The 17,459-nt window shown below is 42.6% G+C and overlaps 1 protein-coding gene across 10 annotated transcripts in view; it reads left to right on the top strand.

Annotated features, from left to right (window-relative positions):
- Window positions 1–17,459, top strand: part of pknox2 (pbx/knotted 1 homeobox 2) — a 187,198-nt gene that overhangs the window by 104,108 nt on the left and 65,631 nt on the right. For all 10 annotated transcript variants that reach the window (XM_061803465.1, XM_061803464.1, XM_061803463.1 and 7 more), the window contains one exon: window positions 12,855–12,961. In XM_061803465.1, coding sequence (XP_061659449.1) covers window positions 12,875–12,961 — 87 coding nt within the window. In that variant the 5' untranslated portion in view covers window positions 12,855–12,874. The remainder of the gene's footprint in view (window positions 1–12,854; window positions 12,962–17,459) is intronic.

The raw sequence follows: 17,459 nt of genomic DNA, 5'->3' as shown, positions 1-17,459 counted from the left end.
TGAATTTCTCCTTGAGCAACACACAGATACACAAAAAACATTTGTCCCTTATGAGTTTTTAGGATTAATTGTTAAAATGAAGATAAGTATTTGAACAACCTGCAATATTGTAAATTCTCCCATTTGGAAATCATGGAGGGATCTGAAATTTTCATCGTAGATGCATGTCCACTGTGAGAGAGATAATCTAAAAAGAAAAATCCAGAAATCACAATGTGTGATTCTTTTGAAGATTTATTTGTGTGATACAGCTGGAAATACAAATTTGAACACCTGAGAAAACCAATGTTAATATTTGGTACAGTAGCCTTTGTTTGCAATTACAGGCGTCAAACATTTCTTGTAGTTGTTCACCAGGTTTGCACACACTGCAGGAGGGATTTTGTCACACTCCTCCACACAGATCTTCTCTAGATCAGACAAGTTTCTGGGCTGTCGCTGAGAAAGACGTAGTTTCAGCTTCCTCCAAAGATTTTCTATTGGGTTTAGGTCTGGAGACTGGCTAGGCCACACCAGAACCTTGATATGCTTCTCACGGAGCCACTCCTTAGTTTTCCTGGCTGTGTGCTTCAGGTCATTGTCATGTTGAAAGACCCAGCCACGACCCATCTTCAATGCTCTGACTGAGGGAAAGCGTCTGTTCCCCAAAATCTCACAATACATGGCCACCGTCATCCTCTCCTTAATACAGTGCAGTCGTCCTGTCCCATGTTCAGAAAAACACCCCCAAAGCATGATGCAACCACCCCCATGTTTCACAGTAGGGATGATGTTCTTGGAATGGAAATCCTCCAAACACGGTTAATGGAATTATGTTCCATTTTGGTCTCATCTGACCACAAAACACTCTCACCTGACTCTGTATCATCCAAATGGTCATTGGCAAACCTAAGATGGGCCTTGACATGTGCTGGTTTAAGCAGGGGAACCTTCCGTGCCATGCATCATTTCAAAACATGACGTCTTTGTCATGTCCCATCGGAACGAGAGTAGGACCCAAATGCAGGAACTCGGAAGACGCAAGGTAGTTCAAGAAGAGACACGTTTATTATATGCAGAGGTAGGGGATCGAGCAGGCAGTCCGGTGCAGCAGCGGTAGTTGGGATGTCGGGCAAGCAGGAGTCAGCGCACCGGGGAACAATCAAAGCAGGCAGAAGTAACGAAGGAGTCAGGCTTACCAGGTTGGTCGGAGAACGGACTAAGGTCGGTACACACAGGTTCGATCAGGGATACCGGAGCACACGAACGGGACATGAAGATCATACGAACTGGCCCCGGCCAGTTGTCATCGCGGTCATATAAATCCACACGCCCCCCCCGGACCCCAGTCTGGTGGCCATCCAGGCCACCAAACACAAGGCGTCCGGGTGGACAGGTCAGGAGGACGACCCGGACGCCAAGCACCAGAGTCCCCAAGGGGCGATTTGGGTGGACGACCTCTGTGAGGAAACAAACGGCGAAGCAGGAACCAGAACGAGGCAGGCCACTGCTGCGGACGAGAACCTCCCACGCCGTCGTTGCAAGACGACCAGGGATTGGTCGCCACCGAGGCTTGGTCAGTAGGCAGCCGTGGATTGGTCACCAACGAGGCCAGGTCATGAAGCGGCTGGGAGCCATCTGGAGCGAATAGGATGATGGAGAGAAGGACCAGAGCAATGACCGCCACCATCCCGAAGTCTCTCCAGCTCCAGGGTGGCTCCACAGAACTCCCCAGCTCCTCCTGGACAGGAACGTGAGAAGGCGGCAACACCATCGCCCCCTACTGGACAGGAACGTGAGACGGCGGCGACACCATCGCCCCCTCCTGGACAGGAACGTGAGAAGGCGGCGACACCATCGCCCCCTCCTGGACAGCAACGTGAGAAGGCGGCGACACCATCGCCCCCTCTTGGACAGCAACGTGAGAAGGCGGCGACACCATCGCCCCCTCCTGGACAGCAACGTGAGAAGGCGGCGACACCATCGCCCCCTCCTGGACGGCAACGTGAGAAGGCAGCGTCAGTGTCACCGTCCCCGCCTCCTGGACGGGAACGTATGGGCGTGCTCGTCGCCGACAGAGCAGGAGTGTGGAGCGTCCGCGGGACGGTCGCCAACAGAGCAGGAGTGTGGAGCGTCCGCGGGACGGTCGCCACTGGTACTCCAGAGCACGGACGAGAAGCGGCTGTGGAGACGTCGCCACCTCCTGGACAGCAACGTGAGGCGGCATCAGGTCGGTCCCCACTGCCACGTGAGCTTGCAGTGCATCCGTTGAAACAGCAACGTGGGCGTGGCGCGGTGGCGAATCCGTTTCCAGGGCAATGTGAACGAGAGCCGGCAGAGAGTCAGTCGAAACTGACACGTGGGCGTGTCTCGGGAGCGGGTCAGTTCCGACTGCCGCGTGAACTCTGCTCGGAACAGCCAAAACCTCGACGTGGGAATGGCGAGGAGGCGGGTCAGCTTCCACAGCTACGTGCGCTTGGCGAGGTGGCGAGTCCGTACCCACTCCGACGTGCACTTGAGGTGGCGAGTCCGTTCCCACTGCGGCGTGCACTTGGCAAGGGGGCGGGTCGGTTTCCACAGCTTCGTGCGATTGGCGAGGTGGCCAGTCCGTTCCCACTGTGGCGTGCACTTGGCAAGAGGGCGGGTCGGTTTCCACGGCAACGTGAACCTGAGCAGGCGGAGAGTCAGTCGAAACTGACACGTGGGCGTGTCTAGGGAGCGGGTCAGTTCCAACTGCCACGTGAACCTGTGTCAGCAGCGAGTCCGTCGCAGTTGTGACGTCAGTGTAGCTTGGCTGGTTCGCCAATCCTTGCCGGACCTGGGCCGTGAGAGACGCCAATTCCGCGCTCTGCCGCTCTATCTCCGCCCGCATTTCAAGGTAGAACGGCTCATGATTTGGAGACTCCTCCTCCCTCTGGGCTGGAAGCTTCGCCACCAGCTGAGGGTCTGCCAGTCTCACCTTTGCCGGCGAGGAGTGGGAGGACGATGTCTTCGTTGCCGCGCAGCGAGAGACACCAGGGAGCGCCCGGCCGGGGCGTCTCCTCTGGCCGCCATGCGGAGGTCCCGGGTAGATGGCGAAGCGGGTTCCCTCGTACCGATTGGTGTACTTGGATGTACAGGGCGAAGTCGCTCAGGTGCTGGAAACGCGGGGAGGCGGAGCAAACTGACTGGGATGAAAAGCCGGGCAAAAAGATTCAAAATCAAAGTCGTCGGAGTCGTACTCAGGCAGCCGGTCATACAAATCGCGGTCCTCCTCATATTCCGAAAAGTCAGACTCCAGAAGAATCTGAGGAGCCGGACGGGTCGTGTTCGGGACGTATTCATACCTCGCTGGCGGAGCGTAAGACATGGGAGCGGAGGATGTCAGGGAGCCTACCCGGATTGGACAGGCTTGGTCCTCCAGCAGACGGTCTACCTTGCGTCGGTCCCGGCGACGCCGGGTCTTTCCTGCTGGGTCCTGTATTGGCCAGTTCGTTCTGTCAAGTCCCATCGGAACGAGAGTAGGATCCAAATGCAGGAACTCGGAAGACGCAAGGTAGTTCAAGAAGAGACACGTTTATTATATGCCGAGGTCGGGGATCGAGCAGGCAGTCCGGTGCAGCAGCGGTAGTTGGGATGTCGGGCGAAGAGAGCAGATGAGCGGACAGGCAGGAGTCGGCACACAGGGGAACAATCAACGCAGGCAGAAGTATCAAAGGAGTCAGGCTTACAAGGTTGGTCGGAGAACGGACGAAGGTCGGTACACACAGGTTCGATCAGGGATACCGGAGCACACGAATGGGACATGAAGATCATACGAACTGGCCCCCGGCCAGTTGTCATCGCGGTCATATAAATCCACAGCATAATCAGGCTGCATGAGGCGCAGGTGTGCACCTTCCAATCAGCGCACCTGCGCGGACACCCGCACAGCTCGTGCTGGAGCGGCAGGATCATGACAGTCTTAGTGTATTACATACAGTCATCTTGGAACAGGGTTAGGGTGGACAGGTGTCTTTATGCCGCAATGACCTCACACAGGTGCATCTGATTCAGGATAATTCATGGAGTGGAGGTGGGCTTTTCACACATTAGCAGGCTCGACTTCAAATTTGAAGACCAAAGCATGTTGTCCCTTGGTGTTGGTGAAAGTTTATAAAACTATCCATCGTAAAATGGGCATTGCTGAGTTGAGTGTTGATGTTACCATCTGCATGTGCCTTTAAAAAGTCAATCCATTACTTTTTTATTCCCTCATTTTTTGGGGATCTTAAACGATTAAATCTTAAAAGCTGTTCTGTAAATTGAGGCATCCAACAAAAACGCATTTTCAGGGTGTGGCCATCGTTGGCTTGTTAAGTGCATGCTGGAGTAGTAAATAGGGCTTGTTATAGAAGATAAGCACAGCTAACTCAAAACTGAGCAACGTATGCAAAGAGGTCAATTTTTCATTACATAGTTTAGGAGGGAACTCGCTAGAAATAAGCAAAGCAATTTCATATTTGCAGTCGTTTTCTGCACTTCATACATATTTAATGTATTTAAAAACAACAAATTTCTGCTTTGTTCCCCTTTAAAATCTCATAATGTACCACTCTTTTGACATCTATGTCTTGTTTATTAGTCTGGCCTGAAAAATTTCCATGAATTTGATGTGAAATATATATAAGCATATCCCTGTGGTCACTTGGTCCTTGCACTATTTTAGAGTTGGATATTAAAACAAAGACAAGCTCAAATAAGTAGTCTGTAACGATTTTGTGTTGAAACTGAAAATCACCGTTTTTAAATTAACAGTCCTATGTTGTCTTTGAAATGACAGAATCGTGACATGCTCTTTCAGTTGTGCGCCTCCACTTCACATGCAGCCATATGCGCTCACAGTGCCAAAAATTTCAATGTGTATATTATTATTATGAGTGTTAAAAAAAAACTCAAGCCAAGATTGAAGATACATTTCTCCATCAGGCCTCCTCCAACTGCGTGTTATCATTGCGTTGGGACTTTTTTTTTCTGGTGAGCGCAGTGATCAAGCCTATATGTGGTTCCATGGCCAGTCTAGTATTGCTAGTTCAGCAGACTACGTACGCTACATGAAGAGAACAGGCTGAAAACATAGCTTAAATAAAATTAGATGCTTCTCAGTTCATCACAATCAATGGATGGGCAATCCATGACAAACAAAGCTACAAACGTGCACTGTGTGAATCCATCCATCCATCCATCCATCCATCCATCCATTTTCAGAGCCGCTTAAGCCCACAAGGGTTGCGCGAGTGCTGGAGCCTCTTGGAGCTATCTTCAAGTGAAGGGTGTGTATGCAAGCCGAGCACCTGAAAGAACAACTCCTCATTCGATCAAGAATTATTTAAGAATTAATCATAAATAAAATATATATAAATATTAAGAACCAAGCACCTTGTATATTATATATTTATTTTCATACATACATGTATTTGTTTTATTTATTTGGTCTTATTTTTAAATTCACACCTCAAATTTTATTGAGTAAATTAAAAAATACACAATTGTGCTGATATATTTCATTACCCAGGCAGAATTTGTTAGATTGGTACAATAAAAAAAAACCATGAAGGCAAAGTAAATTTAATTTTATTTTAATGACATTCAAATTGAAATCTCTAGCATTTTAGAAAAGCATTATCATGAGACAAAACATAACTATAAAGAATTTTTTTTTCCAGTAAAGAAAAACTATTTCTGCCTGGCTACATAAACCTAACTGTACATTCATGAATTCTTAGGTAAACGTGTTATATTGGAATGGAAGTGTAGGCTACATCTTTTTCATAACCTCTAGGTGGCATTGGCAAATGAAAATGAAAGTGTACACCTTTCTCATAACCTCTTGGTGGTGGTGGCATTTTGTAATTAAAGTGTACAGCTTTTTTATAACTTCCATATGGTAAGATATATTTGTCACGTGAAAGGTTTTTCAATTTTTCTCTATCTACTAACTGTATAATACGCAGAAATGGGATTTGACAATATTTTAGGGAAGAAAATGCACATTACACGTTTACGTAAAAAGTGAAAAATGCGAAGTAGCAGGGGATATATATTTATGTGATTACCATAATGTTTAAAATTAAAAAAGTAAACAGTATTTGTACTTTGCATATTTGAGACAAAAAGTGATATTTAGGTAATTATAAAATTTTACAAATATAATATATGCCATATTATAACTGTATAGCAATAATAATAATAATAATAACTGTAAATATAAACTATAAAACACTTACTGTATTATGTTACTGTATACTGGAGTTACCATTGATCACTTGGAGACTTCTGCTCAAGGTGCTTTCAATGTTTGTGTGTGTGTGTGGTGTGTGTGTGTGTGTGTGTGTGTGTGTGTTGGGTACCAGAATGTTGAAAATATGTCAACAGTACAGCATTTATACTTTGCATACTTGAGACAAAAATTACAACAGTACAAGTCTATAGTTAAAAAATGGCAACTAAACAATAAAATTTTTATTGCAGTACAGAAAGTGAACAAAGTAAATGCATGTTGTCTTCTGTAGAGCGCAGAATGTTCCCAACCGTTGTGACGTTACCTTTGTCTCATCGATGTGACATCCAACGGTCCCACCAATGTGCCTCTCTTTGTTGCATGACATGATTTAAGCATATACTGTATAGCATCAACCATTAAAAGCAAAACAAGACAGCAAATATGAGATAACTTTATGTACAATTAATCCAACAGTGCTGAGGGTGTAACTGAGGTTTTTATCTTTGAGAAAAACATGGTGTTGTCTTTGTTTTTCCTTCTACTTCAAAATTCCCATGTCAGGTTCACGCAACCGATGACAGTGAAAGTACGATATCAGAGATTATGAAGGATTTATAAATTGATTAAATAAAAAAAACATATTTTGTGTTCGGGAGTGACATGCTGCATCCCTCTTTCAGGGAAATAAAAATGTAGAGCAAATATGAGGTAACTTTATGTACAATTAATCCATTTAATACAACACCCTGTACAAGGACATAACCCCGTCAAATTTATTGCTAAACTCGACAGCTTGTACCATGGAGTCGCATGCTTGAGGGCGTAACGCTGAAATTTTTCAAACCAACCTTTGCTTGCCAAAAAGCCTCGTCCTGGAGGGGGTGAATCCCTGATTGCAGCTTGATGTTCATCAGCACTTTCTTCAGCCTCTTCACCATCACACATTTCTCGTACTTATTAAAAGTTATTGAAGTTGTTTTATGGATGTTTACCATATCCTTCTTTATGTAGCGCACCACTGATTCATTCACGCGATAATGGCGCCACAAAATCCCAACTTTTGCCGTCTTTGATGATATCCAAAAGTTTTACTTTTTTGCCGATCGTCATGAGTTTCCTCTTCTGCTTGGGTACTTCGGAGGAAGCTTTGACATCAGCACAGTGCTTTGGCAGCATTGTGAATTAGATAGGTTATCGCACACGCAATCAGCTTTGTTGAAAATAGATGATAAGAAGGACAAGGGAGAGGAAGTTGCTGGGTGAGGCTTCGATGATGTGCAGCCAATCAGCTCACGAGATAAATCCACACATGCTCTCATTGGTTGATGTCGTGCCAGAGACTAATCACTCGCCTTGTATCAATGTGTCTTCCCATAATACAGTACTGTTTGCCGATATGCCTTTTTCTTTTTCTTTTTTTTTGCGCTCATTGGTCGATGTCGTGATGGGGACCATCACTTGCCTTGTATCAATGCTTCTTTCTGTAATACTGTATGTCAATCTGGCTTTTTTTTGTGTGTGTGTGTGTGTGTGTGTGTTGTGTGTGTGTGTGTGTGTGTGTGTGTGTGTGTGTGTGAAAAAAAACCCCACAATGTACTGAAGCTGCAAAAGGTGAAGTGGGAAGTAGAGAAAGATTACTGTATACTTGACAAATTACAGCAATATGTTGAAAAACAAATTTCTGAATTCATGATGGCTTTCATTTTACAATTTTCTTTTACAGCATTGACTTTGCTATCTATCATGCTAATCCTGACCGCCTACGCATTTGTAGAGTCAGTACAGTATGGAAGTATAGTATAAATCTCCAATACTGTATATAGCATACAGTCTTGTGTAGACAATTCAATTTGACAGAAACTGCTGTATGTTGCATTTAATAAATTGGGCAGGCACAGTCTGGATTGTAGGAAATGATCCACATGCGACTGCTTTCTGCTTAGCAAGTGGGGTTTTAATTAAGTATTGTGAAGAATGAAGGACTATGTACAATAATCATGTCAGATATGTAGTTTTTTGAAGTACACGGCAGAGGGTATCATGTGTAACCAAACATTCTGCTAGAAGGCATGGCAGTGACTAATTTCGCATTTGTTAGGCAGAGCCTCAGTCGAAACCTTGGAATTGTCTGAAAGTTGAATATTGAACAGAGGATTTCCCCACTGCACAAAAACCAAAAAGGACTGTATGCATGTGTGCATGTTTGCCTCCAATCCAAATTCACAGACCTCTTTGATGTTACTTAGAATAATTTTATGCCTACTGCTCATTTTTTATTGCATGCTAGCTGGATAATATTTGTTGCTGCTACAGGCATTTTTCAAATGATATGCAATAAATCATATGAATTATGTAATACCAAGTCATTCCACTACTTAAAAGAAAAGTAACATTTGTGAAGTATTTTTACACTGTTGTTTGGTATGTACATTCAGAATACTTTTTAAATGAGTATGTGTTTGTGTGTGTGTGTTTTTATGGACTGACATTGTTCCCTGCTCCAAATTGCTTTTTAGTGATTTTGTTCCTTCGAGGGATGGTGAGACTTGAAAGCCCCTCGAAAATACGATGCCATAATTGGAATTGCTTTATCTTTAGTCTCATCAATTAATGCACATTTTCCATTTAATCACCAACACCCTGACTGTATTTTGCAATTAAAATGAGGACGAATAACAGTGAAGATGCCTTTCAGCTGATAACAGTTGGAATGAGAGCAAAAACATAACCTATACACAAAATGAGTTGCACGGACATGCACACACCTAAACAAAGGTTTGAAAAAACATATTCCACATAAAACCAAATAATGTTTTTTGTTTTATTTTTTGGGTGTAGAAAACAGTTTCTGATTCTGGTGTGAGAGTCTTCAGATGTTTTCCTTTTGATTGATAAAGTGACTAAGTTATTTGAAGTATCACAGAGGCACACTGACAATTATTAAAATTTTAACTTAAAGTGAGTTTTTTTTAACATTAGTATTGTGGATGTCTCTATTTCTGAGGAAAGATATGCAAAAATGTAAAAAGAATTACAATACTATTTTCTTTTTATTTGATAACCTTTTGCACAACATCTAACAGCCTGTTGCCACCATTTTTTAGATTTTTTTTATTTCTTCACATATTGCGTATTAAAGACCTCTTTACTATGAACTTGATAACGCATTGATATAACAGCACTTAAATTGCATTGATTCTACCCTAACATAGTGTATTTCACCTCTTGTACAAACTCCATTTAAATTAAATTGATGAATCTATTTTGGGTAGAATCTATGTGATATGCTATATATTACCATCATGAAGCCTTATTAGGGCCTGTAGTCACATTTTGTAAGTGTCCGTGGGTGCCTTGTAAGTCCTATATATGTATATTAAAAATATATATTATTGTTAATATTATATCAAAACACCCTCTCCTTCAGGCTCAAATAGACTATTTACTGGATATTTTCATGAAGCATAAGCACATAGGTTATGCATAGCTTCGGGTTGGTTCACCTGCTGTGCTGCCTCTAGTAAGTTGGGGTGATTGCAGGGGGCCTATTTGTGTTCGTAGCGTGTGCAGTGTACCCCTTAACCAATTAGCTCCTGCAGGGTGGGTGAATGAGACAGTGGCATTCCACGGGGTAAACCAGTTAGCTGTGTGGGTTTCTGGCCGATAACAATTAGCCCACTGACAACAGCCCCAATTATCTTTTTATATGAGCTTGATCATGGTTCAACAAAGACCCAGCTTCCCTCACATGGTGACAATGACAACCAAAAATGCCACACTTTGACACATTGCTTTCAAAAAGCCCATATAAAAATAAGTATAGAATTACAAATGACTTTAATGCCTTTCTATAGCATTAAGTCATTGAGGGTTCAGTCAGTGTCAGTTTCTGATATGGGCGACATGGGCACTTGCCCAGGGTGACATTTTGGCACTCCACTCCTTCTATACACACACATACAGTACCTCCACCCCACCCTACTGCACCCCCACCACCCAACGATCAGAGGTGCACAACTGACAGTTGGCACACGTGGCACATACAGTTCAAACAGCTGTAATGAAAATGAACCAAACTCCCCAAACGCCCACCAGCCTTCCCATGCCCCCAGTTTACAAGTACAGATGGGGGCACAATTGACTGCCGTTGCACAAGGTGCCATTCAATCCAGGAGTACATCTGGTTTTATTGCATCAAAAATATGTATTTATCTTATAGGTTATTGTAGCACACATACTCTACTACATGCTCTTTGATATAGTTTGGTTTAATAGGTATTTAGTTTTAATGTGGGAGCAATGACTCACATAAGATAGACTGCTGAAGTTAAACACATCACCACGATGAATGACGCTTTTCTCTAACTACAGTGAAGAAAATAAGAATTTGAACCCTGTGCTATATTGTAAATTCGCCCACTTAGAAATCATGGAGGGGTCTGAAATTTTCATCGTAGGAGCATGTGCACCGAGAAAGAGATAAATTAAAAAGAAAAATCCAAAAATCACAATGTATGATTTTTTTTTTTTTTTTACAATTTGTGTGATAGAGCTGCAAATAAGTATTTGAACATCTGATAAAAAAAACAATGTTAATATTTGCTACAGTAGCCTTTGTTTGCAATTGCAGAGGTCAAAGGTTTCCTGTAGTTGTTCAGCAGGTTTGCACACACTGCAGGAGGGATTTTTGCCCACTCCTCCACACAGATCTTCTCTAGATCAGATGGGTTTCTGGGCTGTCGCTGAGAAACACAGAGTTTCAGCTCCCTCCAAAGATTTTCTATTGGGTTTAGGTCTGGAGACTGGCTAGGCCATGCCAAAACCTTGATATGCTTCTAATGGAGCCACTCCTTGGTTTTCCTGGCTGTGTGCTTCGGGTCATTGTCATGTTGAAAGACCCAGCTACGACCCATCTTCAATGCTCTGACTGAGAGAAAGAGGTTGTTCCCCAAGATGTCACAATACATGGCCGCAGTCATCCTCTTTTTAATACAGTGCAGTCGCCTTGTCCCATGTGCAGAAAAACACCCCCAAAGCATGATGCTACCACCCCCATGGTTACCAGTAGGTATGGTGTTCTTGGGATGGAACGCATCATTCATCTTCCTCCAAACATGGTTAGTGGAATTATGACCAAAAAAAAAAAAAAAATTTGTCTCATCTAACCACAAAACCTTCCCCCATGACTACTCTGTGTCATCCAAATGGTCATTGGCAAACTTAAGATGAGCCTTGACATGTGCTGGTTTAAGCAGGGAATCCTCCTGTGCCATGCATGATTTCAAACCATTACATCTTAGTGTATTACCAACAGTCACCTTGGAAACGGTGGTCCCACCACTTTTCAGGTCATTGACCAAGTCATGTCGTGTAGTCCTGGGCTGATTCCTCACCTTTCTAAGGATCATTGAGACCTCACGAAATGATATCTTGCATGGGACTCCACTCCGATTGAGATTGACCCCCATGTTTAGCTTCTTCCATTTTCCAATGATTGCTCCAACAGTGGACCTTTTTTCACCAAGCTGCTTGGCAATTTCTCCGTAGCCCTTTCCAGTCGTATGGAGTTGTTCAATTTTGTCTCTGGTGTCTTTGGCCTTGTCCATGTTACAATTTTGAGTCTTACTGATTGTATGGGGTGGACAGGTGTTCTTATGCAGCTAACGACCTCACACAGGTGCATCTGATTCAGGATATTACATGGAGTGGAGGTGGACTTTTAAAGGCGGACTAACAGGTATTGAGGGTCAGAATTCTAGCTGATAGACAGGTGTTCAAATACTTATTTGCAGCTGTATCACACAACTCATTGAAAAAATCATACATTGTGTTTTCTGGATTTTTCTTTTTAGATTATCTCTCTCACAGTGGACATACACCTACAATGAAAATTTCTAACCCTTCCATGATTTCTAAGTGGGAGAACTTGCAATACAGCAGGGTGTTCAAATACTTGTTTTCTTCACTGTACATTGCCAAGACTATCAGTGTGAGGACCGGTAATAATGTTCAAGCCAGGAAATCACCTGTTCACGCCATGCCTGCATGGGCAGTTCACATCACCACAACAGAGCAGACACCCCTTTAATATGCCTGTCCTTGTGTGGATTGTGTGGATGATGACCTCAAGTTGACAAATAAAATACCGACACCGCTCTAAAGTATCACACATTGGCATGTAATTGCATTTGCAGTATAATACTAATCAATTTATATTCTGATATAATGAATAATTAGTGGCTACTTTTCAGATTTCATTCATTGTCAAGGTTTTTGAGGTGCAACCCCCAGGATAAAAAAGGGTCTACTGTAAAAGTGTGTTGAGGACATGTAGGACAGATTTGTTTCTAGTATAGTTATGAACCTCCTTGTATATACAATCTTTTTAGGTAATCAACATGGTATTTGTGTTTGTACTATTAGTGCTTTAAATCATGATCATGTTGCAGCGAGTGTCCGTCAACTCTGTGTAGTGCTCAGAGATGGGATATGACAGTCGCTTAGGTAAACTTTTTTAAAAAATATGTGTGTGAAATGCTTGAAGATACAATACTATTAAATTATAGGATGACCATGTGGCTGCTGTTGTAATGCAATTACTTGATTCCACGCTTCGATGTTCCATCTTTCTCAGTCTCAATGTGACGCTATCCCATGGTGCAACATGTGTCCCCAGCACCTGCAGTGATAATGATGGCCACCCAGCGAGTTCCTCCACCATCGTACCAGGAGAGCCAACAGGTTAGTCAGAATTGACAAAAACTTAAAACTTTTCTTAACACTGCTAACACTAAAAAGTCAGACCGGATGCTGCAAATATATTACCGTAATTTCTCGAGTATAATGCGTCCTGAATTATAATGCGCACCCCCGGGGTTGACCTAAAACAATCAGGAAAACCTTTCTACCAATGTTCAATGTGCACCACCAATTTGGTGCTACCCATATGGTCAAAATATTGGCAATTATCTGTAATTATATTTTATTCGGTTTGTATTTGTATTGTTTTTCAAAAAACTGTCTGTGCAATAATCATTAATAATAATCATTGTGCATGTGCTGATGTAGCCGTAATATAATTTGGGGCGGGCCACAGAACATGCTTGTCCTGGTCCCTGTAATTGTCAGAACAAAATCCCTCAACCAACTAAAATAAATGCTCTATGATGGCATAACAATTTATTAATACTGTTGATAACACATATTACAGTCTTAAATAAATATTTAACACTGTTTGACTTGAACATTTTTTGCATTAAATATTTGTGCATAAAATGTTTGTGCATAGTGCAGTCTATCCTCTACATTACACATCCTTGGCCAAGACTTCAAAAGCAACATCTGGCTATTCTCCAATCTGAAAAATATCCATCGGAGCTACCTTTTGTGACTTGGTCCAGTTCTGGTGCCTCCTGAATTCATGAACAGTGATCCTATTTTGCTCCCACAGCATGTCATCCTCTGTGCCATCCATGGCATTTGTAGGGAAACATTTTTTGAATCCCAAGAGTTCCAGTTCCGCAACGCAGCCTCTCACCCACCCGACGCCTGAGCTCAAACTACATAGAAACGATGGTAATGGGCACTTAAAAAAAAAAAAAAAAAAAAAAAGCGATCGTTTCAATTGTGTGCACACTCGCGTTATTTTATTTATTTATTTTTTTTTATGTGCCCATGACGCTCGTATTATGTAGTTACACCTCAGGTTGTTTTTTTATCCCCACCTGAAGCCATTGAGGCGAGCTATCATTGTTTCGGACTGCGGCGCTATTTCCAGGTTGGCGGCGTCATCCGCACGAGTCATGACACATTTCTTTTAAAAACGACTGCACAACTAGCCATTGTAGTCAACATTTTTAGTCTTGGTTTAAGTGAAAACAAACTCACGGGCAGTCGTTTCTGATCTTTGTTGCTGTAGCAACAAATATGCTACGCTAACCATCGTAAAATGCAAGCTCCCGTGAGGAGGTCATAGAGTTCAGGTTGGGGGCGCACATTACCGTAATAAATATAAATGTGTAACATAAGGCATTGATATCATATCGAAATGTATATGTATACCTTTTTTTTAACCACTCTATGTACCAGTATCCAACTATACAATGTGATTGTATTTTTCATTTTTGATCCACACCTAAATATAATGCACTCTATTAACTTTTTGGAACGTTTTTGAAAAATGTTCGCATTATTTTCGAGAAATTACAGTATCACATATTAGTGCTTGTGCTCCTCCTGGGAGACCAAAGCTAGCAAAAATTCTTATCCGAAACAATATTCTCAATGTGACTTGCTTTATTAAAATTTATCTGTAAACATGCGTCCTTCAGAAAATGAAAGGTAGATGGGAAAATATTGCAGCTGACCATTGCATGTAAAGTTACTAGGCACATTGTTTTTGACGATTAGTTTTAGTTTTTAACAGCTAGCTCACGCTTGCTCAATCCGAAATGTTAAATAAGTTCAACTTGAATATTTCAGAAAAGAAGACAAGTTTGTCGTTTGTAATTATCTCAGTGTGCACAATTATTGCAAACTGCTGAGGGATGATGAGCGATTTCTTGATGAAAGCTGCACCACTTCTTGAAGAAAGGGTCTTTTAAAAACTCACGGTAGTTTAGGTTTTAAGTCCCTCTTCAGCACAAACCAGACCCACACTTCCATTTTGTTGGTGTCTGAATGGGAGTAGTTTTTTGTGCCATTACTGATCCAAGCGGCGCCCTTCTCATTTCATGAATCCATAATCGTTTCGAAAAATCAATCTTCAAGAATTTCTTGGCACAGTCTTGTTCAATGGTGGATGGATTTTGAACCTTACCTTGGCAGGAAGGTTATAGTTGTGGAATATGGTAGCACTGGAAAGCAACTGGTTTCTAGAAGCTCCACATATTTCACATATCATTCTTCTTACAGTGAAGAAAATAAATATTTGAACACTCTGCTATATTGCAAGTTCTCCCAGTTCAAAATCATTGAGGGGTCTGAAAGGTTCATCATAGGTGCATGTCCACTGTGAGAGAGATAATCTAAAAAGAAAAATCCAGAAATCGCAATGTATGACTTTTTAACAATTTGTGTGATACAGCTGCAAATAAGTATTTGAACACCTGTCTATCAGGTAGAATTCTGACCCTCAAAGACTGTTTAGTCTGCCTTTAAAAGTCCACCTCCACTCCATGTATTATCCTGACTTAGATGCACCTGTGTGAAGTCGTTAGCTGCATAAAGACACCTGTCCACCCCATACAATCAGTAAGACTCAAAATTGTAACATGGCCAAGACCAAAGAGCTGTCCTAAGACACTACAGACAAAATTGTACAACTCCACATGGCTGGAAAGGGGTACGGAAAAATTGCCAAGCAGCTTGGCTTGCTTTTTGGAATGTGGGAGGAAACCGGAATGGCCGCAGAAATCCCACGCAGGCACGAGGAGAACATGCAAACTCCACACAGCTTGGTCAGGTGTGACGGTCTGAGCGCTCCCCCGTGCTGAAAAGTCCCCTTGGGATTAATGAGCATGCACGTAGAATTTTTCTACATCCGTGCCAGTCTGAAACTTCCCCATCCATGCTTCTTCCGCACGTTCATTTTCACTCTGCTTCTGCGTGTTCATTTTCTCTCCACGTGCATTTCGCTATGGACGTCTCACAAAGCCGAACACAGCGAATGAAAGAATACAGAAACAAATGCAAACGTACTGCTTGTTATTTATCCACTGGAAAGCACATTCCAGCATTGAGCAAGAATCACAGTCTCGGATTTGGAGGTTCTGATTCTCATCCCAACCGCTTCACACTCAGCTGTGAACCGTTTCAGTGAGATTTTGAGATCACGCCTTGATGAAGCTAACAGAACCACATCATCTGTAAAAAGCGGAGATTTAATACTGAGGCCACCAAACCAGACCCCTTCGACACCTCCACTGCGCAAGAGATTCTGTCCATAAAATTTATATACAGAATCAGTGACAAACCGAAGCCTTGGCGGAGCCCAAATTCATCGAAACCAAGTCTGACTTACTACCACCAATATGGACCGAACTCTGACACAGATCGTAAAGGGACCAAACAGCCCGTATCATGGGATTCAATACCCCATACTCTTGAAGAACTCAACAGAGGATTGTTCAAGATCAGTCATCAAGGCACATTTGGGATTGTGAAAGTAATTGTCATATCACCCAAACCCATACCCATCCTCTGTTGATTCTTGTTCACTGCTGGAACGCGTGTTCCAGTTGATAAATAACAAACAATACGTTTGCATTTGTTTCTGAATTATTTCATTCGCTGGGTTTGGCTTCGTGAGAGGTCAATAGTAAAATGCACGCGGAGCAAAAATAAACACGCGGAAGCAGAGCGAAAATGAACACGTGAAAGAAGAATGGATGGGGAAGTTTCAGACTGGCACGGATGGAGAAAAAGTAGAAAAATTAAAAAAATTCCACGTGCATCCGCATTAACCTGAAGAAGATCTTTCAGCACTGGGAGCGCTCAGACAGTCACACCTGGATTGAACCCGAGACCTCAGAACTGTGAGGCCAACGCTTTACAACTGAGCCACCGTGCAAGCCATTCTTCTTACATTTTGACAAATTTTCAACTTTTTTTGCCGCACTCATGTTTGTACAGCTTTGAGTTGGAAAATACACCCATAAATTATGAAATGGTCAAAATAGTCACCTTCCCCACCACTTACGCACAGAGTGTATTGCTATTTTCCATCCATCTTTCCATTTTCTGAGCCACCTATCCTCACAAGGGTCAGCGACCAATTAATGTTGCATGTTTTTGGGATGTGGGAGGAAACCGGAGTGCCTGGAGAAAAGCCACGCAGCCACGGTGAGAGCATGCAAACTCCACATAGACTTCTCAGAACTGTAATGCCAAAGCTCTACAGCTGCTGCACCATGCCGCCATCTCGAGTAGTAGTTAAGCCTTAAAACAATAGTTGTTCTGTGGTGTGTGCAGTGCGCTGCAGCAAGTGACTGTGATTGTGTTGGTGTTTGTGTTCAACTTCAACTAAATTTAAGTCTACCTACATACACCGTTCTTGTTGGAATGGAACGGGGTCTCTAGACTATCACTTTTATTCTGAGAAAAAGTAAAAAAATGAGACAGCAGAACTAGTCTGTGACTGTATTGTAAATATTGTACGTACTGTATACTACTCAGTAGGATAGAATGAAATTGCACTTATAATTACATACATTGGAATGGTGGAACAACTGGTTAGACC

The sequence above is a fragment of the Syngnathoides biaculeatus genome, chromosome 18 (assembly GCF_019802595.1).
Source record: "Syngnathoides biaculeatus isolate LvHL_M chromosome 18, ASM1980259v1, whole genome shotgun sequence".
Classification (NCBI taxonomy): domain Eukaryota; kingdom Metazoa; phylum Chordata; class Actinopteri; order Syngnathiformes; family Syngnathidae; genus Syngnathoides; species Syngnathoides biaculeatus.
This window is presented reverse-complemented; position numbering and strand designations above follow the sequence as displayed.